This window comes from Periplaneta americana, chromosome 13 (assembly GCF_040183065.1).
Source record: "Periplaneta americana isolate PAMFEO1 chromosome 13, P.americana_PAMFEO1_priV1, whole genome shotgun sequence".
Taxonomy (NCBI): domain Eukaryota; kingdom Metazoa; phylum Arthropoda; class Insecta; order Blattodea; family Blattidae; genus Periplaneta; species Periplaneta americana.
The window spans coordinates 130,059,059-130,083,252 of record NC_091129.1 but is presented as its reverse complement, the minus strand read 5'-3'; the positions used below and the strand labels follow the sequence as shown (position 1 = coordinate 130,083,252).

Here is a 24,194-nt window from a genome sequence, read left to right as displayed (position 1 = left end):
TGGACATTGCCATAGTTGTTTTCTTTACAGTCCGACACGGTTCAATAAACTAGTGTGAGAAATGAAGTTTTGCCAATTTAAGCTAAAAGACTGTTAATCAGTTTCGTTTTATGATTGCTGAATGTCTCAAGAAGTCTGGAAAGTTTGACATTTATGAAGAAGTACTTTGCATTTCATCCACTGGCTCCACCAAACGTGCCGACATCATAGCAATTTATAACAATCAAAAGATTGGCTTCATAATCGATCCCACTATCAGATTTGAGGGTAGCTACTGAATTGCAACCACAAGAAGTAGATTTGAGAAAGAAAATACATTATGAACCCTGCTTTATTTATCTGGAAGATAAATACCACATACCCGTTTGTCGCTGGGAAGTAATTGGCTTGCTCTTTGGTGGAAGGGGCACTATCTCAAGATTTTGTATCAGTTTCTTTCATCGTTTCCATATTGATATTTTGGAACTTCAAGATATAGCCATTAATGTTTTAAGACATTCCTTATTAATTGTAAATAACCATCTGTACAGTTCTATATATGAAAAATAAATAGTTCCTGCCGAGGATAGCTGCCCCCACCCAAAAATAAATAAAAATTAAATAAAACAAAAATAAAAATAAAATTAAAAATAGAATATTGTTGATCTACAGTAAATTTAGGTGTTGTTATCGCTCGGTACCTCTTTCTCAAGGGCAGCTATTATTTTTGGATTCTTCTCTCCTTAATTTTTATATTTTTAGTTCTAATTTGCATTTTAATGAACAGAAAGGAAAATTTCACGTCTAGTTTTAACTTATTGTTTAATTTGCAATTCGACAATTTCCTCTTACAGAATTATTCACGTGGCATGTGAGAATAGACCCTGAAAATTGTATTCAGTTTTCTCCATTATTGTCTGAGATATTGCATATTAAATATTGAAAAATGTAAAATAAAGAAACTCTGGATATTCATTGGAAAAGTTTGAGCACAGAGTAAAGAGACTGGAGCGCAGCGGCTATTTAGAAATGACGTAAAAGCAATTATTTTCTTCCTACCGACCTTGAAATTTCGCTGAAATGGAGTCAATACTATGAAGTATTTTTAGGCTAAAAATATAAAAATGTCAATTTTGACACATATTTGATCATTCCTCTAGGCCCGTGCCCTTAAGATGTGTTTGCAGAAGTTTTGGAGAAAATTTATTTATTGGGAATCAAGTGGACTCTTATTATTATTATTATTATTATTATTATTATTATTATTATTATTATTATTACTTACTTACAAATGGCCTTTAAGGAACCCGAAGGTTCATTGCCGCCCTCACATAAGCCCACCATCGGTCCCTATCCTGAGCAAGATTAATCCAGTCTCTACCATCATATCCCACCTCCCTCAAATCCATATTAATATTATCCTCCCATCTATGTCTCGGCCTCCCTAAAGGTCTTTTTCCCTCCGGTCTCCCAACTAACACTCTATATGCGTTTCTGGATTCGCCCATACGTGCTACATGCCCTGCCCATCTCAAACGTCTGGATTTTAAGTTCCTAATTATGTCAGGTGAAGAATACAATGCGTGCAGTTCTGTGTTGTGTAACTTTCTCCATTCTCCTGTAACTTCATCCCGCTTAGCCCCAAATATTTTCCTAAGCACCTTATTCTCAAACACCCTTAACCTCTCTTCCTCTCTCAGAGTGAGAGTCCAAGTTTCACAACCATACAGAAGAACCGGTAATATAACTGTTTTATAAATTCTAACTTTCAGATTTTTGGACAGCAGACTGGATGATAAGAGCTCCTCAACCGAATAATAACACGCATTTCCCATATTTATTCTGCGTTTAATTTCCTCCCGAGTGTCGTTTATATGTGTTACTGTTGCTCCAAGATATTTGAATTTTTCCACCTCTTCGAAGGATAAATCTCCAATTTTTATATTTCCATTTCGTACAATATTCTGGTCACGAGACATAATCATATATTGTCTTTTCGGGATTTACTTCCAAACCGATCGCTTTACTTGCTTCAAGTAAAATTTCCGTGTTTTCCCTAATCGTTTGTATAGTTTCTCCTAACATATTCACGTCATCCGCATAGACAAGAAGCTGATGTAACCCGTTCAATTCCAAACCCTGCCTGTTATCCTGAACTTCCCTAATGGCATATTCTAGAGCGAAGTTAAAAAGTAAAGGTGATAGTGCATCTCCCTGCTTTAGCCCGCAGTGAATTGGAAAAGGATCAGATAGAAACTGACCTATACGGACTCTGCTGTATGTTTCATTGAGATAGTATTATTATTATTATTATTATTATTATTATTATTACTATTATTATTATTTTTTACATACGAGATTTCTGTTCAACACTATTGAAATGTTACATTATATAACACTTATTTGTGGTACTATCACAGTCTAGTACATACAGTCACGAAGCTTGAGTTGTGGAGAGTACATACAGTCACGAAGCTTGAGTTGTGGAGAGTACATACAGTCACGAAGCTTGAGTTGTGGAGGGTACTAGAAACAATAGACTGTGCAAGTACTATTTCTCATTGTCTGTTATGAGGCGATAGTAGCGACCTAGTGCTTATCAACTACCTATGGATGCATATTTACTACGTATTGAGCTTCGTGACTGTATATAGTAGACTGTGGTACTATCGTGATTATGGATCTTTTCCTAGTGCGCCTGCATCGCTGCAACCTTGGTGAACCGTAAGAAGTGGGCTCTTTCTGTGAATTTATTTATTTATTTATTTATTTATTTATTTATTTATTTATTTATTTATTTAACCTGGTAAAGATAAGGCCATCAGGCCTTCTCTTCCCTTTACCAGGGGATTACAACTACAATATTAAGAATACAATTGCAATTATAATTAGGCCTACAATTAATTTTAAATTTACAAATACAATAAAAATCAAAGTACTAAAAGATTAACTGATTAATAAAAGCTAGACAGTTTATTGTAAAAGTTAAGAAGAGAGAAGCATTTCTTTTATTGATTAGTAAAAATTAAACCTACCCTACGCAGTAAGAAAATGCTTAATAAGCTTGCTTTTGAACGCTACTAAATTCCGACAGTCTCTGATGTTACTGGGTAGGGTATTCCACAAGCGCGAGAGCGAGATTGTGTATGGTGATGAATACGATGATGTCTTATGTGTTGGTATGGCTAGTATGCGGCTATTTTGCGTACGTGTGAAGAGATTATGATATGTCAGGCAACTGAAACGGGAGGCAAGGTAGGTAGGTGTAGAAGTGTGAAGGACTTGGAAAAGGAGAACAAGAGAATGAAAATTTCTACGTTCGTTAAGCCTAGAGTTTGGAAGGATGGGGTAATGTGGTCAGCGCGACGGACATCGCAGACGAAGTGAGCACAAGAATTATGAACACGTAATTTTTGCGACTGGTTGACATTGAGGTCAGTCAGTAGAAAATCACAATAATCGAAGTGGGGCATTACTAGTGCTTCCACTAGTATTTTCTTCAGTAATAGCGGAAGGAATTTTCGAATGCTGTTTAAGGAATGTAGTATGGAAAGCACTTTTTTGGTAATATCGGTTACTTGGTTATTCCAGTTTAAATGCGTATCAAAGTGAACTCCAAGGTTTTTAACACAGGAAGCAAAAGGGATTATTGTGTCGTTTAACTTGACTAGAAGAGCAGGAGTAATATTGCATAATAGACGTTGATGTCCCACTAGGATTGCTTGTGACTTTCTTGCATTGAGAGTCAAACCAAACTTTCTGGCCCATGCAGATATGCATTGAAGGTCCTCGTTAAGATTGTGTATTGCGTCATTGAGTGAGTCAAGGGTTGTATGGATATAGATTTGTAAATCGTCTGCGTAGAGGTGATGCTTACAGTGCTGTAGAGTCGAGGGGATGTCATTTACGTAAATAGTGAAAAGTAGTGGTGATAGAACAGATCCCTGTGGGATTCCACAATCAACGATACGCCATGGGGAAGTTCGACTTCCACTGCAACACACTGCTGACTTTCGCTTAAATAAGAGGAGAACCAAGAAACTGTGCTTTCTGATAGTTGGAATGATCGTAATTTTATCGTCAGTAAGTCGATATTTACAGTGTCAAACGCTTTACTGAAGTCTAGCAGTGGCGTAGCGTCAATATAAGCTAAAAAGCTTAGCTTCCCCAGTTAATAATAATTTCATAATAAACCTGCAGTTTATGGAGAAAATTATTTATTAATTTTAATAGAATTTATATTTACGCGTTAAATATTGTGATGCGGCAGCTCAGGATGATTTGTGATGCAGCAGTAAACAAGAAGCCTGCACACACTAGCTTCCAAGCAGACCGGTTTCTTCTGTGTAATCCACCCCGCAGATTTTCCATCCCTTTCTAATTAAACTACCCTAGTCGCAAGGCTCGCAAGAAGCTAGCTTTAACATTTAAAATAAGTAGTTTCCGAGTTATCCCTTTTCGTCAGTTGTGTTCAGTTGAAGTATTAGTGTGCATTGTGGCTGATATAATAAATAATGAGCGAAATAACAGTTCCTGACACTAATTTACTTGAATTTTTTTAGGACAATTGTATTATCAAGACTGACTTACGAACAAAAGTGTGATTTAAAAAACAAATGACCGACTCCCTTGCTGTCAATGAAGGACACAACCAAAAGACAGACGCATACTTACGTAATGATACTAATATTGTGATTTCTCTAAGTATGACAGGGAGTGAGCTAATGTTATACGTATATGTGTCTATTTGTTAAGAGATATGTGTAAACCGTTAAATCATATTTTATTACGTATCATTTGAGGTCATGCCTTATCGGTGTTACTTACGAGGTTCCAACAAATTTTCGACTGCTGACTTGAAATTGACTACTATTTATTTTAAGACTGTATTTTTGTAATACGTTTTCTCATATTGCATGAAAGACAACTTGAGTTGGCTTCCCCTGCTCAAAATTTCATGCTACGCCACTGAAGTCTAGTAGTGTCATGGCCGGTTTCACCAACCTTCGTTATCATTATAACGTCTCGTTAAATAATTTAATGACACGTTAGTCAATTTTTGTGTTCCACCAAACATCGTTATTGCTAACGCATCTTTAAACTCGTCGTTAATTTATTAGGACCTAATTCGTCGCGTTAAAGCAGTAACGATGGGTTAAGAAGTCAACAACATGGCGGACGTATTCGATGTTGAAATTCTGCAACATAATGGCGAACTTTTATGTGTTGTAATAACACTTGGAATAATCATTTTGAAGATTTAAGTGATAAAGAATTTTACGAAAGCTACACATTAAGGAAATAAGTAATAAGAATGATTCTAGAAGAAACTGAATATAGGTTAGAATACGACAGATAGGAATCACCCACTTAACACCTCTGCAACAGATTCTTCTCGCGTTAAGATAATGTTACGGGAAGTTTTGAAATAGTAATTGGTGATATGAACGGGATGTCAAAAGCTGTATTGTCTAGATATGTGAATAAAGTATCAGACGTACATCAACATTACGACCACAATACATTCATTATCTTTATAATAGGCCTACAGCTAAATTTCCTGTCGTCATTGACAATGATAGAGTGTGTAGGCTACATGTTCCAGTCATATCTCCTGTCAGTAATATGTCCAAAAGATTCTGCAACAGAAGATCCTATTTTTCATTCAATATTCAAACAATTTCATTTGTAGAGTTCCGCATAAAAATTGTGGCTAAACTATCGCTGAGGTAGTTTCCTTCGTGCTCTGCTTATACACTTTGCACATACGAAACTGTGACAGGTTAGGTTTGATTAGTTTAGGTTTTTGTTATTCCTTGTATATACGATCAGTTGCATCTCCACAAAAAAAAAATAAATAAATAAATAAAAAAAATAAATAAATAAATAAATAAATAAATAAAATTCAACGATTTTCAATTCCGAAATCAGCAGAATTACCTCAGCGCTAGTTTATTGAAATTGTAATAGGTTAGAATACGACAGATAGGAATCACCCACTTAATGCCTCTTCAACAGATTCTTCTTGTTTTAAGATAATGTTACGGTCAGTATACGATAGCACGACATTCCAAAGGTATAAGAGGATGCTTTTTTAATTGGAAAGGGTGCAAAGAGATTTTGCTTTTAGGATGCAATGGATACCCTTAAAATCCAATTTAATGACACCTCTTCTGAATTCTACCACACAATTGTTACAGGGTACATGAAATATAGTATAAAAGTAGTATGCAATTTATGGAAGAGGCGATTTCCCATCCTAAATTTAGGCGTATTAATAACTGTATTGTGGCATTAATTCTGAAGCTGTTTACTTTATCGTCCGCAAAATTTTCTTATATTTCCTTTACAAGTTATAAATTAACTGCTCTACGTTCCTATTTACATTTGGAAGCATCTGTTTTTTTTTTTTTTAAATTACGGTATGACAACATACTGTATTTAGGAAAAATATCAAGAATAAGAACTTTTAGATGTTCTTAAAATTACAGCCTGTTTCACGTTTGCCTATGATTGTTTCCTCATGCCAAACAAAGTCAGCCGTGATCATATGTAACCAATGAAATTCGCGATTTCGAAGCCATGGTCGTATGAGAAATAAAACATGCAAGATATAAGTACAAAATCCCCAGGTTAGTAAACGCACGTTAATTTTAAAGAAACGAGGCATAGTGAAACAGTCGACTTTTAAAGATCTCGTTAAAATTAAATGATCCGTTTATTGACAAGTCGTTTGTGCTAATTTAAAGGAGTTTGGTGAAACCGGCCATCAGTATTGTAATTTTACGTTCGTCTATAGCTTTTCGGATTTCTTCCGTTACTTACAATAATTTTATACAGAATTGAAACTGTACTGTATTATTTATACACTTTTGATACTAACTTCATGATGTTGGATCAGTCATACGTATTCAAACAATCTTATTAAATACTTGAGATCACCTTTTAAACTGCCACTAACAACGTATTTCCTCAGTATGCGCGCTTGCATTTCTTGCACTTCTTAAGCTGTGTATGATGCCGCAGGTGTGGCCATGCGGCTGCTGCCCCTGTTGGTCATCGCCACGGGTTTGTTGGTGACGGCAGGTACGCAGTCAGGGTTTCAGCGATGGATCAACCAGCAGTACGACGTCTTCCGCAAGGGCTTCTGGTCAGGATTGCAGAGCCATGGCAGTGCCTCCAGACGGCCGAGCTCCAGGAATGCCATAACGAGGCCTGAACGAGGCAACGACATCGGCGACACCAGCAAACGTTTCGCAGTGAGTGGTCAAACCAAATGGCGGCACCGTCCTCAATCGTTCCCTTGTCCTCCAACTCTTACGGTATATTAAAATGTTCACTACCAAAGTAAGCGGACGTTAAAGTTATACAATTTTGCTTTATTAGTACTACCACAGTCTAGTATATACAGTCACGAAGCTTGAGTTTTGAGGGTGCTAGAAACAATAGACTGTGCCGGTACTATTTCGCATTGTCTGTAATGAGGCGATATTAGCGATCCTAGTGGTGAGCAACTATCTAATGTTTGCATATTTACTACGTATTGAGCTTCGTGACTGTATATACTAGATTGTGGTACTATCCTGCGATGACTGCACGATCCAGACCAGCCATGTCAATCAATGCTCGCTGTAGGAAGTTCTTAATCAGAGATATAGTAAGGTTCACGTAAGTGTAGTTTCTAAAAATCTAATTTGCTGTCTCTTCAGTGTTGCCAACTAATACCACATATCACCAAAGAAGGCAAAATGACAATTCTACGTATTGTAATAATAATAATAATAATAATAATAATAATAATAATAATAATAATAATAATATAGTCCCGTCGCTCTAATTTCCGGCAGCAGGTCGGCTACATTTAAACGTGTGCGTCTTGTGATTCGCTTACGAAGACGTTATTCATTACTTAAGGCTCAATAAATACTTAATATAATGACCCTCTATTTTGGCTCTTTCGTTGGTGTTCGCAGAAAGCACACGAAGATGTTATTTACCGCTCAATTATTTGCTGAATTACAGTGCATTTGATTTATTATCATAGGAGCTACGACATGATAATGTTTAACGGTGTGGCAAATAGATTCCTTGTATGCTAGCTCGGCAACGAAAGAACAAAAATGGCGAATGATACTACCTACCTAGACTTTATAAGCCTTCAGTTCCTAAGACGTAAGCAAAGAGGAGGAGTCACGCCGGGAATAACAGCGTCGCGACTATATTAACGATAATAGTAATAATAGTAATAATAGTAATAATAGTAATAATAATAATAATAATAATAATAATAATAATAATAATAATGAAGAAGAAGAAGAAGAAATTTATAAATATAGTTTACTAACTTACTACCACAGGAATCAAGTAAAACATAAATCTAATAGACATGAATATCGTACTCGAAGACAAAAGTCTACTTTCCCATTAAATTCAGCCTAAATGTCATACAAGTGCAGCTTTTAAACAAGGTGCTAGTTTCGGCCCAAGACTTTATAATAAAATTACAAACCATTTTCCAAATTTGAAATATTTTAAAATTGAAGCTTTTAAAAAAGAAATTTATAAAATTATTCATGATATATAATATTAACAAATATATGTATTTTTTATATTTTGTTTCTGTCGACTATATTCATGTTTTTATTGAATATCACTGACTTCTGTCTGATTGTCACTTTATATTAATTGTGTGTTATCCCTCTTTTTCTCTTTCTTCTTCTTCTTCTTCTTCTTCTTCTTCTTTGCTCTTATGTGTTATTTATCGGTTTGAATTAAGTTACTTACTGTATTTAGTAAACTGTCCTTGTAAATTTTATGTTATATATTGGCTAAGACCACACCGTACACGAGCCTGGCTCTTACGATAGTGGCTAGAATTATTTTTGTTTTATAATTTTAATTTGTACTCACTAGCTAGCTAAATAATTAAATTAAATTAAATTAATAATAATAATAATAATAATAATAATAATAATAATAATAATAGTCTTATTTACCACATCTCATTTTTATGTTGAGAGGTGTTTTGTAAATGGTTCGGTAATTTATGAAGTAGTATATTTTCCTCCTGGATTTCTCGCATATTATGTTGGTAATTAGGATTAGTATGATGTAATATTAAAATGTATTTTGTCTGGCAACATGAAATTCATTGCTTTCACTAAACAGTTTACGATTAATGAGACCTAACCTAAAAATGTAGTTTGATCACGTAAAATGAGTAGTACGAATTTCGAAAGCAGAACACCACTTTGAAATGTATAGCCTACTTAAAGTACAAGCGTTTTCTTTGTTGGAGAAGTCACTACCATGATATTTCCTCTCTTGAACATTTTAAAAAAAGTCATAAACACGAAAGAAATTCCTAAAAATGTGAAATATATTTACGTCATGTTTCATAGCAAGTAGATATATAAGCTATTTCTTATTTAATAATATATTTACCTGAATATAGAATTGAATTGGAATCACAACGCAACAGAACTGAATTGTGTATTTCTATTAATACTAATACCAATATTTCTAATTAATTATTCATTCACATGCCTTAGTACTTGCATTTTCATCATCAGTTTCCTTTGCTGCAAAACGAAATTATTTCTGTCAACATAACAGTTACAAAATAACTGCCAGTTGTAGTATTTGTCAGTACCCGAAATTCGAAACGAAATCAGTAAAAGAAAATTTAATCTGAGAGCTAGAAAATCGCTAGAAAATCACTATAAATCACTAGTATATGTAGTAATAGGGAAAAATGGTTAGGTTTCACCCTTAGGGTATTAAGTGGTTAGGTACAGCTTACAGCAGTAAAATTTTGGAAATGTTCAACATTTTTTTCGTTCATTACTCTATCTTGTACAATAATGAAAATTAGTATGTGTAAAACACTGTCCTGCTATATGAAAAAAATATTTTTACGATTTAAAAAAATTATTTACATTTTTTTTTTTCAAAATTCAGTTCATTGTGCAGTGATGAAGCGTTTCCCACATACGTAACTCAAAACTATCGAACATTCTGCGATGGAATTTCTTGTGTGTATTAATGCATGTCATATCTACAATATGATGAAAGATCATTTCTCTATCTTTGATAGATTGTCTGATAAAAAATAAATTCATTTTACAAAATGGTCAAATATCAGCATTTTCTTCTGACACAAAATAAAAAAAAATATTATTTATTAAGGAATGTAGTTGGAAGAGCATGATATTGTAAACATGAGTTTCAACAATAAAATAAAAGCGAGAGAACGTGAAAACGTTAACAAGTTTATGAGTTATGAGGGAAACGCTTCATCACTGCACAGTGAATTGCACATTTTGAATTTAAAATATATATATATATATATATATATATATATATATATATATATATATAATTATTTTTAAATCGTAAAAATATTTTTCTCATATAGCAGAAGGACAGTGTTTTACACATACCAATTTTCATTATCGTACAAAATACAATAATGGAGGAAAAAATGTTGAATATTTCCAAAAATTTTACTAGTGTAAGCTGTACCTAACCCCTTAAGTAAGCTGACCTGGACTATATACACACTGTTAGATTTCCATCGCCCTTTCGATCTTCCTATGTCCCGTGTTCTTTTTGCTAAATATTTAAATATTACTTCGGGCAGTCTCGTATCTGCCATTTAATCAAGAGCTGAAACCAAATTGTCATTTAAATTGTAAAGTTGTAATTCGTAAATATTTGGCTATTACTTTAATTGTAACATAGATAATAATTTAACGTCACGCAATTTGATCGCTGATACAGAACACAGGTATGAAAAACACATTAAAAAATGAACGAAAATTAGAGCGGGCAATTTAGAAGAAAGAGGCATTTTATACAGTGTGTCCCACTCGAAGATAGCCCCGTTAGTTTAAAGAAAGTGCAAGTACAAAAAAAGTACAAAAGTAGCATGAGATTGTCACAGTAGGTGCTGAAAAAGTCCTTCCTGAGCGCTAATACTGTGGCCGGGAGGAAAAAGGTCTTGAGTAAAAATTTTATACTTTTCAGGAGAGCAGTAGAAAGATTGAAATTGGTGTCAATTATAGAGTTTTTTTTCATTAAGAGGTTTTTCCTGGATATTATTTGTTTATATTTCTTCTAAAATAGATAATGTTGCTCATTTAACAATTTTCTTGATTATTTCCAAAAGTAGCCGCACTTAAGCCCTTTTAAGACCAGAACCCAAACTAAGTAGAAGTATTTAAACATAAGACATTTTTCATGTCAAAATAGGAATTAGGAATGCAAAATGGGTCTTAAACAATTATAGAATTGTTTACCCTGGTGCTTAAAGTTTTAAAATGAAAGGGCATCAGTATGTGATAAAATTCTTAAAATACAAGTTAGACCTGTCTAATATAGAAGCATGGAAAGTAAACATGTGGTGCTTGTAAGGAATAATAGTATATTACGACTTTTTATGCTCGACCATATTTCTAACTTGAAATTATTCAGAAGTATTCATGTTATGGTTATGTAAGTGAGGAGCGGAACTGACCTGAATTGTGAGATGTGCGCAGACGCGAAAGTGTTGATTTTTTCCGAAACACGAATGTCATTGACCTTGATATAATCTAGAGAATAACATGAACATTAGGCTTGATATAACCTGGAAATTGATTTAGAATTGAAAAACGAGATGACAAATTGAATTTATTTGAATATTATTTACAATTAACGCTAATTATTATAGTAACAGAACATAACCTTCTGCGACAGTATTGGATTTCCAGCCTCCGAGACTTTTCGCTAATTGTCTTTCGATTGCATATCCGAGAATAATCGATACTTGCGGTTTTATAATTGTACAATGGTGATTTCTCATTGGCTGAACAACTGAATTATAATGAATAGGTGTACTTTAATGAGGTGTATAATTACTACATTTCGGCATGGTCGAGCATAAAGTATTAAATATTCTTAAGTCCTTTATTCTGTGTGTGCTCGATTAAAAAATTACTTAGGACATTTGATAATGCTCTATAAATCCAGTCAGGAGTCTTATTTGACTTTAATCGTTTTACCAGACAATTGTTTCCGCTTTCAAAATATATAATAAAATCTCATTTTCACAAAGTATTGACTTATGACCTTCCTCCTCTTGGTCACAGAATACACAACTGAATACTACAACGCATGTTTCTGAAGGTTGAAATCCTTGAAATATTTATTTTATAACAAACTTGTTACCAGGGCTACCTTCGAGTGGGATAACCGGTATAATCCAAAGTTTTTTTACTGAATTACGATTTTGGGCGGCTGTGTTGCAGAACAGGTTCCAGAATGTCGTGCCACAGGACCAGCCATTCCCCTGCGACACTAGTGCCGGGGCGCCAGGGATGAGGTCGCCCACACGGCCGACCAGCGTCCACAGATTGCGTCCAGGTGACATCGACGTCATCGGTGCCATGGGCGACAGCCTGACGGCGGCCAACGGGGCAGCTGCGGCCAGCCTAGCGGAGGTGTACATCGAGAACAGGGGCATGTCTTGGAGCGGAGGTGAGGCTACAACAGACCTCAGCCCCTTCGTCCGGTCGTCCTCTATTTGGCCGTCCGTTTGTTCTTACATACAGAATGGCGCACGAAATGTTGAACCATTTGATTTTGATTCTGTGGCTAAACTATTAAAGCGACATTGAATTGAATTGAATTGAATTGAATTGAATTGAATTGAATTGAATTGAATTGAATAGGGATATCTTATGCGAAGTTCTGCTTCTAGATGGCAGGAGCGTTCCATGCGGCGCAACATGTTGTAGGGCTATGTTATGTCATATGCTACAGTTGATTACGTTTTCCCGCTTGTTGGTTTTCTGTGCGTGTCAAAATTATATTTACAATTATTTTGTATAACCTAGTAAAATTTAACATAATTCAATATTTTCTTACCTCATAATTTAATTTACAATAAATAATAACGTAAACCTGTATAATATTGAGCGATTCCCCGAGATGGGTGGGAAAATCTGCAGTATACAGAATATAGATACGAGTACATTGAATGTTCATGAACCTAAACGAGAACTTTGAGAACGAGATGCACGAATAAAAAAATTGGAACTATGTCGAAGGTGAATATTACCCTGTTTAATCATTAGTATTTAAGAACCGTACGCTAAAAACAGGATATGGAGCCACCAATGTAGTTTTTTTTATAGGGAAGGGACTATCAAGTTTGAATTTCTTGTATTTTTTTCTGTAATTGCAGAAAGATCAAATGCAATTTTTAATAGGATGATATAATATGATCGCAGTAGTATCACGATTAGTCGTGCGTTTTGTAGGTTAAGGACATGCAGTTTTGAATACTATGTAGGATGATTTTGAAAATTTGAAGTTAAAACATGGTTTTAATAATTAGGGTACAGTACATTAAAAACAATATTCACGAAATGGATTTCACTACAGATCGTGCTGGATAATAAACATCCCAGTTTATCGAGAGTTTACTGCAGGCGTAAACTTCGGAGACTCCTACAAGTACTGCATATAGCCTAATCTAAGCTAACATAGATCGCTGACGAGGTTGCGTATGTTTTTATTAATTTTTCTTTTTCCCCTTCCAAAATGAAACTGTAATCAACACTATCACCTACTTGAAGTAGTTACTTTTATTTAATAGCTAGCACTTTCGAGGCGCAATTTAATTACTTATATCTTTAAGGTTTAAAGCATATATTCAGAATATTTCGAGACCTGATTGAAGACAGTTTTTACATATAGGAACATAACAAAAATTTGCCATTTTTAGTTGTTTTTAAGAATATTTAATATACTAATACACAACGTATATCCTCAATGTTTATATACCGAAAAACAAATGCACACGCAAAGCGCATCCCTCAAAGTACACGTGCGCTATCTGTTGGTGCTAGTTCAGGATATCCCTATTGAAAGAGGAGAATTGGGAGGACAAATTTAAAAGGTACGCAAAACGCGTCCTTGCAAGGGGTTCGGGACTGTAAGAAACTAAATATGTGAGCTCCAAGCCTGTTGGTCACTAGTCTCACTCCGGGTTTCGCTGCTCCACTGAAGGAGTTCTAGAAAATTTTGAAGGGGAAAACCGAAAATGGACGTAACCTCTCAGGTACCACATACGCGAGGGGGACGGAAATGTGATCAAAGTGATCACTGGACGGGACGAGGAAGAAATGACTGGTGTAAATCTGCACATTGAAATGAACTGTGTCATTTCGCAGTGCAGGAGGAGTCGAGAAGACTCTGTCGTCTGTTGTTCGATGACAAGGCAAATTGATAGGTTCCCTGTCCTTTCGCATTGCGACTAAATGAGTGATCTTGCACATGTAACAGGTAATTTTATAGACTGAACTACGGCAATACGTCGTTTGTTAGAAAAGGGGGAATTTATGGGGAAGGGCATATAGGTCCGTGGCCCATTTCTCTTAGGGCTCATCCCGACATTTGTCTTAACGCCTTAGGAAAACCACGGAAATACCTTAGGCAGAATGAGTTGTCTCAATATAAGGGACTAGCCAATTTCGCTATCAGGTAGGAGGTCGATTGATTTATGACTTGAGCCTCGTTGAATCGTCTCAAAGTAGAGACCAGCCATTTGGCTTTATGTTGACTCAATTACGAAGAGATGGGCAGGGATAGATGTAATTATTAATTAAATTTATAAAAATTACCGGGGTCATTATTGTTACAGCAGAAAATTTAAAGCGACATATTTCAAACTCCGCTCGTAAATGCAGTGGTCCCTGGAGCGTCCGCTAGGACTCAGCAAATCAGGGTTCCTGCATAATACTTGGTTCTCTGATGAGGCGTATTTCCATGTGAATGTGAGATTTTAGCAGCGGCGGATTTTCAGGGGAGGCAAGGGAGGCCTAGCCTCCCCTAATATTTTACCAGAACACAATATGGCAGTAATAATTTCAGCTGAATTAAGATCACAGATAAGTTACAGCAAATGACAAACATTTTTCCTTTTATATTAATTTTATTATTCACTAAGACTAAGATGTAAGTTACGTAAAGTCGACCACATTCTGTTGGTGATGCCCGCTCGCTATACTGTACATAGTACAAATAATTCGTACTGAAAAATAACAGATAGCGCTGTAATCTGTATAGTCGACATCTAGCATCCTGCAGTGCCTATGTGAGAGCGGGAGAGAGGAGTAGGCTACATGACGCTACTCCCCAGTAACCATGACAACAGCAGTTCAACCAATAAGATAGCTGGTTAGAAGAGTGTTTAAACTTGACTAGAACGCGCGAAGGGAGCCGATTTGGAGACGTCCTACCCACCGCTGACAACTTTACTGCTTATAGTCACGGCCGGTTTCGGCTGTATTCGGAAGCTTTCTCTCTTTCTCTCTTCTTGGTTTTAGAAAATTGAGTCACGTGTTGTTAGTTTTCTCTCCCTGCGTAAAAATTTTCATTTATGTTGTTAGATTTTCTCTTGTTTGCAGGTGTTCTTGTTATTTTATTCTTTTGTGTTACGAGATGTATTTATTACACAGTATTTCAAACATATCGACAGTTTAGAAACAAATGCAAATTTGTCTCTAGCTTCTTCTAATAGCAGTTATTCAGTATGTTGTGGCCTATTTGATCGGTTTGCGAAGAAAGAGGAACGTCCAGTTAACTTGCTGTAAAATTAGGCTATGTAATAGTAATGAGCAAGCCCCGGATTCTAAAGTTTGAATCAATTTTGTTGCTATCTCGTTGCTCTCGAAATATTGTTTTTCTTGTTCGTTTTATGTAGCAAAGAGTAACATTCTTAAATGTAATATGACCTAAAAAGACTTAATTCGTAGGTTAGGACTTAAAGGCCCGATTGTATAAACCATTTAATCTTAGATCAGAGGTTAAATTGATCCTTGTTTCAGCTGAACTTGGAATTTTGTGTTGTATAAAGTCTAATCTGAGATTAATTTGTCTCAAACTAAAGTCAACTTTGACTGAAGAAATTTCTCCGATTAAGTTAGATGATCCAAGTTCAATTATTTCTTTTCTGTTTGAAATATACGAGCGACAGATTGTGCAAATAAAATATCCATTATTATTAATATTAATAGATATTATAGGTACATTTATATATATTTCTTTCAATTTTTTGCCTTAATACACAAACATTCTTATATTTTATAAGGCTCTATCATGTTCAGCAGTATCTAATAACATAACCTATAATTATATTGTGTTTATAACAACCATTAATTATTAACTGTATTATTAAACGAAAATTGTTGTTTTATAAAGCTTTATTATGTTTAGCAGTATCAAACACCATAACATAACAACTCGGAGAACAGTCAACCTTCTTATTGTCCGCCATTATTTACATTGCACAAAAAACCAGTGTCTCCAACAGAGTGTACGGAAAGTCACCAAAAAGTAGTTGTAAAGTCTCCAGATTTCTCATTATCAACAAAGAAAGATAAATTTTGTCACTATGGGACGCTAAAAAGGTCATTAAATCCCTGTTTAAGCAATATAAAAGTTAAAAGAAATTGTTGTTGAAAAAGAGTTGAAGTCGCTAGATTGGCAACACTGAACAAACCTGTCCGCGCATCACGTATTTCACCTGTTTATGCGATGTTGCCAAATCCTTTTCACGTGAACTTAAATTGCATTTGAACCAAGGTAATTTGATCGCAGAAAAGTTTTATACAATAGAAGAAGTGTCTGAACTCGGTTCACTTTTCGATCTTCGATCAAAGTTGATCTTTAGTCAGGGAGTTTTATACAATTGGGCCAAAGTATCCCAAAGAGTGGCAATCTTTACCAAGCCGTTGTAATATATTAACAGTATGTTGTTTATATTTATTTTTCCCTAAAATCATGTAAATTCCTAAACATACTATTTAAAATCTTAAAACATAAATTGGAAAACCTAATTTTAATTTCTTAAAATCTATAAATTCTGCGCTTGGCAATGAGGTACGTCACAGAACTTATATTTTTATATTCTCATCATTCACGTCTTGGCCTCCTCAACTTTCAAACCCACCGTCCGCTACTGGATTTTAGGCTAGAGAACGTCTATGCACGTTCAATAAAGGGACAATTACGGCCAAAAAGTGTTTGGGCTGCCTTGTCAAGCCACGGGATAACTGAACCTTTCTTCTTCGACCAAACTGTCAATTCGCAACAGAAGACTACTGTCATTTCAAGTTATCTTGAACTTTACATCCCCTAAGTCTGTCTTTGGAACTGCTCGGTACGGCATGTACTCATCAACGTAACGACACGGCAAGGATGCCCCTCCCTCGGGTAACGTGACTCTTCAAAAAACGTTGGTTCTTTTACCTTACGGCTCTCTACTGTAAAAGAACTTGGTTCAATACTGACATCATCTTCTCTCGATACTCCGGTTTTGAGAGGATAACATAGCTTCGTAGCAAGCTTTAATTAACCTGTAATGAGTAAGTATTTAAATATAATCGTGTGTACACTCCTCTCTCTTCCGGGCTGGGGACCGGCAATGGAGGAGTTACTACAGCTACTTCTATACATTATATAGGCCTGCATGACTTACACCTTCAGCTAATAAGTACATAGTCTTATAACAATATTTTACAGGCTTATTATTTGAATTTACATTAATTTACAATTATACACAATCCATATCCCTATCATTGCTGCCATCATCGCTTGTTCCAAAATTAATTATTTCGCCAATGGCATCATCCATTCGGAATTATCTTCTTAATCGTAGGTACTACTTTCTGAACACGATATAATTCTTCGATTGTATCCCGAATAACATGTTGATCGAAGTCGTCCACTTCAACTTTACACAAGTCTAATTCTGGAATGAAATAATATGTTTAATAGAACTATAAGAAAATAATAACTTGCAAAAGTAATTCATTATGTCGCTCTCAATACACACACTATTGTACATAACTATTGTAGCAATAATTTCTAAACATTACAAACCTATTCTTTCCCGGAGTAGTGTGAGGTTCATTCGGTTGTAATTCAGTATTATTTTTAATTCTCTTCAAGGAACAATACTTTTGCCAGAGTATTTAGCCGCTCTCTCATATTCCTTAGCAAGAGGTTCTAGCAAATATTTGATTAATTTTCCCTCCTCGCAACGCTTGATTTTATTGTATTTGCGATAATTTCTCTTTCTCGGCTAAGGATAACAGCGTTACTTTTTCTCCGCGGTGGTGTGATTTCACCATAATTACTACCCTGTGGTTGCTGCTCCATGGTAACACTACTGGTACGCAGTGAAGGAAATAGTTCTATGTTTCTTGACAAGAGATTATGCTGCGGAGCATGCGCAAACAACTCAGTTGGCTCCACCCGCGTTACGCGCTTCCTTCCCTCTGCCCCTCTGTCCCCGCTCAGAAGGTTCAAGATAACTTGCAATAACAGTACATGGTCATGTTACGAAACCAGTTCCTTCCTGCACTTTATGCCACTCGACTTCCAGTGGTTTATGCAGGATGGAGCCCAACCACACAAGCCAATGTTGTCCTCGAATTACTGCATCAAACGTTTGGTGAAAGAGTGTTGTCCCACCGCTTGCCTCAGCGTTATTCAGTGTGGTTAACTTTGACCACCTCATACCCCCGACATCAAACCCTGAGATTATTTTCTTTGGGGACTCTTAGGCCCAATTGTATAAAACTCCCTGACTAAAGATCAATTTTGATCGAAGATCAGAAAGTGAACCGAGTTCAGACACTTCTTTTATTGTATAGAACTTTTCTGCGATCAAATTACCTAGGTTCAAATGCAATCTAAGTTCACGTGAAAAGGACTTGGCAACATCGCATAAACAGATGAAGTATGTGATGCACGGGCCATGTTGTACAGGTTTGTTCAGTATAGCCAATTTAGCACCTTCAACTCTTTTTCGACCACAATTTCTTTTAACTTTTATATTGCTTAAATAGGGATTTAGAGACCTTTTTAGCACCTCATAGTAACAAAATTTAACCTTTCTTTGTTGATAATAAGAAATCTAGCGACTTTCCAACTACTTTTTGGCGACTTTCCGCACACTCGGTTGGAGACATTGGTTTGTTTTATGCATTGTAAATAATGGCGGACTATAAGAAGATTGATCGTTCTCTCCAAAGCTATGTTATGGTGGTTGATACTGCTAAACATAATAAAGCTTTATAAAACGACAATTTTCGTTTAATAATACAGTTAATTGAAAATTTATGAATGTACCTATCATATCCATGAATAATTAATGGTTGTTATAAACATAATATAATTATAGATTATGTTATTTGATATTGCTGAACACGAAAAAAAGCCTTATAAAATATAAGAATGTTTGTATATTAAGGCAAGAAATTGAAATATTATATATATTTATTAATAATAATGGTTATTCTTTTTGCACAATCTGCCACTCGTATACTTCAAACAGAAAAGAAATAACTGAACTTCGATCACCAAGTTCAGTAGAACGAGGATCAATTTAACTTCTGATCTAAGATTAAAGGGTTTATACAATTGGCCCTTAAAAGAACACTTCTTCCGTCAGCATCCTCGAGATCTGGTGGAACTCAGAGCGCGTGTGGAAATGTGCAAGATCTGTGTCGGCGAGTATTGCTGATTATGAACGTTCGTCTTGAAGGACTACTGCGGCAAAACGGTGGCCACATTGAACAAGTTCTTCTTTAACATCAATTCTCCATGAGTTTGTTATTCTAATTTTATGTAGTTCGTTATGTTATATATTACAATATTCATATAAATTGAAATATAAATTATTTAACATTTCGTGCGCCACTCTGTATTTCCGACCCTCAGTCGGATCGTCAATCCTTCCCACCTCGACCGGATTGTCCATCTGTCCGTTCATTCCCCTTCATCAAATCTACTGCCACTACCACTACCACTAGTACTGGTAGCGGCAGCAGCAGCAGCAGCGTCTTTGAATGAATTCCGTAATGCTCTCTCATCCTTGTGACAGCCAAGAGCCCACAAGATCTGCCCAGAAGCGAAATCTAGAATCGTTCTTTGAGAAACCGCCAGTCGTGTCTTTACCAGTACTGTGACAGTGCTTGGTCTTAGCGTCTTTGAATGAATTTCGTTTTGCTCTCTCATCCTTATGCCAGGCTGAGAATCCCTAAAACCTGCCCAAAATTGAAATGTATCATTTTATAAATTCTCATTAATGAATAAAATTGTTTACTACGAAAAAATATAACAATTAATAAGCATTAAGATAAAATAACTAAAACCACGCAAAAGGTAACAAAATTCTAAAAGCAAATAAGACGTGCGAGAATATTATTTGCCCACTTTTTTAAATCATAACAAAAATAGTCGAAAATAAATATTAATAATTACTCATTTCAGTATTCAGGGTGTCTCAGGAGGAATGTAAACTACTTCAAGATAATGTAGGTTTATTCGAAATGTAACCACTGTCTAGTATATACAGTCACGAAGCTCAATATGTAATAAATATACATCCATAGATAGTTGCTAACCACTAGGATCGTTACTATCGCCTCATTACAGACAATGCGAAATAGTACCTGCACAGTCTATTGTTCCTAGCAACCTCAACAACTCAAGCTTCGTGACTGTATATACTAGACTGTGACGTAACGGTTGGCAAGTTATTGATGGGCGAACTTTTAAATGGAGAGTAGCATAAGGGACGTATTTCTACGTTTCAGAACATTGTGATATGACATATTATTGAAAATATGCTGTGTCTTGTGTTGTCCTATTAATCTTAAAAGTATTTATTTCAGTCACTGACTTCACAGCATATGTTTAAGGTGCTACACCTTTACATTACATATTTAAAAGACGTATGAACGTTTTCGTTGGTCAAAGCCAACATCATCAGATACGAAGTACATTTCAGCAATATCAGTGCTCTCTACATAATATCTACAAATACAAAACATATTTAGTGGCATGCAAAATAAGACCTATTAAAAACCAACATTGCTGTGATACACATTGACATTCTATATGACTGCCTTGATTTGTCACTTACTTAAAATACACGTATAGATTACAAAAAATATTGATTTACATATATATATATACATATATATATATATATGCAAGTCTTCACATATGAGATGATAAAATGACATGATTTAAAAGTGATAAAAATAATAAAATATAAAACTAAGATAAAAAGTATTATGAATGTGAAGAGTTGCAAAATTACAGTAATTACATTTATTATATTCTTATTTCTGTTTCACAATAATATATATATTTCCACCATTCAGAAACGTATGTATCATGGTTTGTGTCACGTAATTATTTGAATATTTTTCAAGTTTGTATGGTTTTATTATAAATGCCAATGTATTATACGTTGGGTTGTTTGATGTTGATTAATGATGTATATTTGATTTTGTCGGTAATGCTATTCCTCCAATATGGGAATGTATTGTCGATATCCAATATTGTAATTGTAATGAACGTGTGGTATGGCGCAAGTCAAGTATCAGAATTAATCAGTGTAGACGTGCCTTCTTTGATGTTGATTATATGGTGGTTGTGTGATATAATAATCAACATCAAAGAAGGCACGTCTACACTGATTAATTCTGATACTTGACTTGCGCCATACCACACGTTCATTACAATTACAATATTGGATATCGACAATACATTCCCATATTGGAGGAATAGCATTACCGACAAAATCAAATATACATCATTAATCAACATCAAACAACCCAACGTATAATACATTGGCATTTATAATAAAACCATACAAACTTGAAAAATATTCAAATAATTACGTGACACAAACCATGATACATACGTTTCTGAATGGTGGAAATATATATATTATTGTGAAACAGAAATAAGAATATAATAAATGTAATTACTGTAATTTTGCAACTCTTCACATTCATAATACTTTTTATCTTAGTTTTATATTTTATTATTTTTATCACTTTTAAATCATGTCATTTTATCATCTCATATGTGAAGACTTGCATTTATATATATATATATATATATATATATATATATATATATATATATATATATATATATATATATATATGTATATATGTATATATATATATGTAAATCAATATTTTTTGTAATCTATACGTGTATTTTAAGTAAGTGACAAATCAAGGCAGTCATATAGAATGTCAATGTGTATCACAGCAATGTTGGTTTTTAATAGGTCTCATTTTGCATGTCACTAAATATGTTTTGTATTTGTAGATATTATGTAGAGAGCACTGATATTGCTGAAATGTACTTCGTATCTGATGATGTTGGCTTAGATTAGACCAACGAAAACGTTCATACGTCTTTTAAATATGTAATGTAAAGGTGTAGCACCTTAAACATATGCTGTGAAGTCAGTGACTGAAATAAATACTTTTAAGATACAATATAGACTTCTCTGAAAATTAAAAATGAATTGCAAAATATTGTTCTATTAAGTTTATTTCATAATTAAGTACAAACTCGGTAAGAAAATAAAATAATTACACAAGACAAATGACTAAGTTTGCCCTTCTTATGGATTTCATGAATTGTAAATTCATATGATACACGTTAATTCTTGTGACAGGCGGAGAAAAGACGTGGCGCGAGTACCTGACGCTGCCCAACATTCTGAAGGAGTTCAACCCCAACTTAATAGGCTATTCCCTGAGGGACTCTCTGGGGTCTGAGAGGGCATCACAGTTCAACGTGGGCGAACCCCTGGCTATCAGCAGCGACATGTTGTTCCAGGCGCGGCTACTGGTGCGACGCATGAAGACTGATAAACGCGTTGACTACGAACGAGACTGGAAGGTAACACCACTAACAAAATTGAAGATGAATTATACAGTGTATCACAGAATTCTGCCAATATATTTGCATGTCGTTTTACCAAATACCTTACTATAACAATACCAGACAGCTGTATACTAGCAACATTGACGTGAGTGCGAAATATCGCGGACTCGACATCTAGCGGAGCGGCGTGGAATTACGTCCACAAATACAAATATTAACATAGCGGAAATCGGACTATTGTTTAAAACGTGAGGTACTAATGTGGAATAATATACGAGACACTTAAGAAATGTTGAAGAGTATTTAATGTAAATTATTTTATATCGAAGCTGCATATTATGAGAAATATTGTATTCTTCATAATTAAGGAAAATTGTTTCGTATTTTTTTCTTTGCTTTAGTAAGACAAAATTAATTCTGACATTAAGAATGAATTTACAATAACGTTTTATATACCCATTGCTGACAACTACAAAGATAAAAATGATAGTAATCTGATGCTTGTAATAATTAGTAAAGACATGTGGACAACAATAAAACTTAATTTGCTACAACCTTAAAATTTCCAATATATTTTAACTTCTAGTCATATATTAGGCCTAAATAAAAAAAGATCATTTTTATTGTGCTATCAACACAGAGACAAAGATATCAGGCCTAATAAAGAATTTTGTTGACTCACGTTTTATGAACTCTCGGAAATCGAAAGTACAATTTGGAACAATTTGTAATGCTGTAATTGTAGCAATTATAAACAGCACATATACACCCTGACATTTTAAACAGAACTAATTAATAAAACTATTAACTAGTCGAGCAACAATATAAATTGCAGTTTATTACAGCTTGTTTCGCGAGTATCTCCACACCGGCCGCCTAGGTAGCAGCACTAGCGTCGTTCGCGCGCAGAACTACTAGCTGTCCGGTATTATTATAGTAAAGTATTTGGTTTTACTCTGGAAAGACTTACATGTAACCTGCGGTAACAAAGAAATCCGTTGGGAATTAAAATTTGGACGTCATAGTGCTTAACCCTTAAATTGGCAAAACTTCATTTCTCACACTAGTTTATTAAACCGTGTCGAACTGTAAAGAAAACAACTATCGCAATGGTCATATTTTATATGTTGTGCAATATTATAGTAACGTGAAATTTTAATTTTCCTACCAATTTTTTTTCTATTGTTCTATTAAAATTCATAGCATATAGCCTATTAATCTGTTGTATCCTATAGGATACATTACGAATTTAAGGGTTAGAAACATGAAGCTGAGGTCAACGTTTTTTATTATAGAAGTACATAAAAAGACAAGACATATCTTTAAACCACAAAATGACTTACTGAATACCGTCTATGTGTCTATAGCACTTTCTCCTAAACTATGTAACGTATTTTATTCATAGACCTTTTTCAGTATTCATGAATCAACGCAATTGTAACAACGCAATAGCTACA

The 24,194-nt window shown here is 34.7% G+C and overlaps 1 protein-coding gene across 1 annotated transcript in view; it reads left to right on the top strand.

Moving 5' to 3' along the window:
* Positions 1-24,194, top strand: part of LOC138712445 (phospholipase B1, membrane-associated-like) — a 74,620-nt gene that overhangs the window by 17,511 nt on the left and 32,915 nt on the right. The window contains exons 2-4 of the mRNA XM_069844269.1: positions 7,006-7,238; positions 12,270-12,498; positions 22,526-22,752. Of these exons, the coding sequence (XP_069700370.1) occupies positions 7,014-7,238; positions 12,270-12,498; positions 22,526-22,752 (681 nt within the window). The 5' untranslated portion in view covers positions 7,006-7,013. The remainder of the gene's footprint in view (positions 1-7,005; positions 7,239-12,269; positions 12,499-22,525; positions 22,753-24,194) is intronic.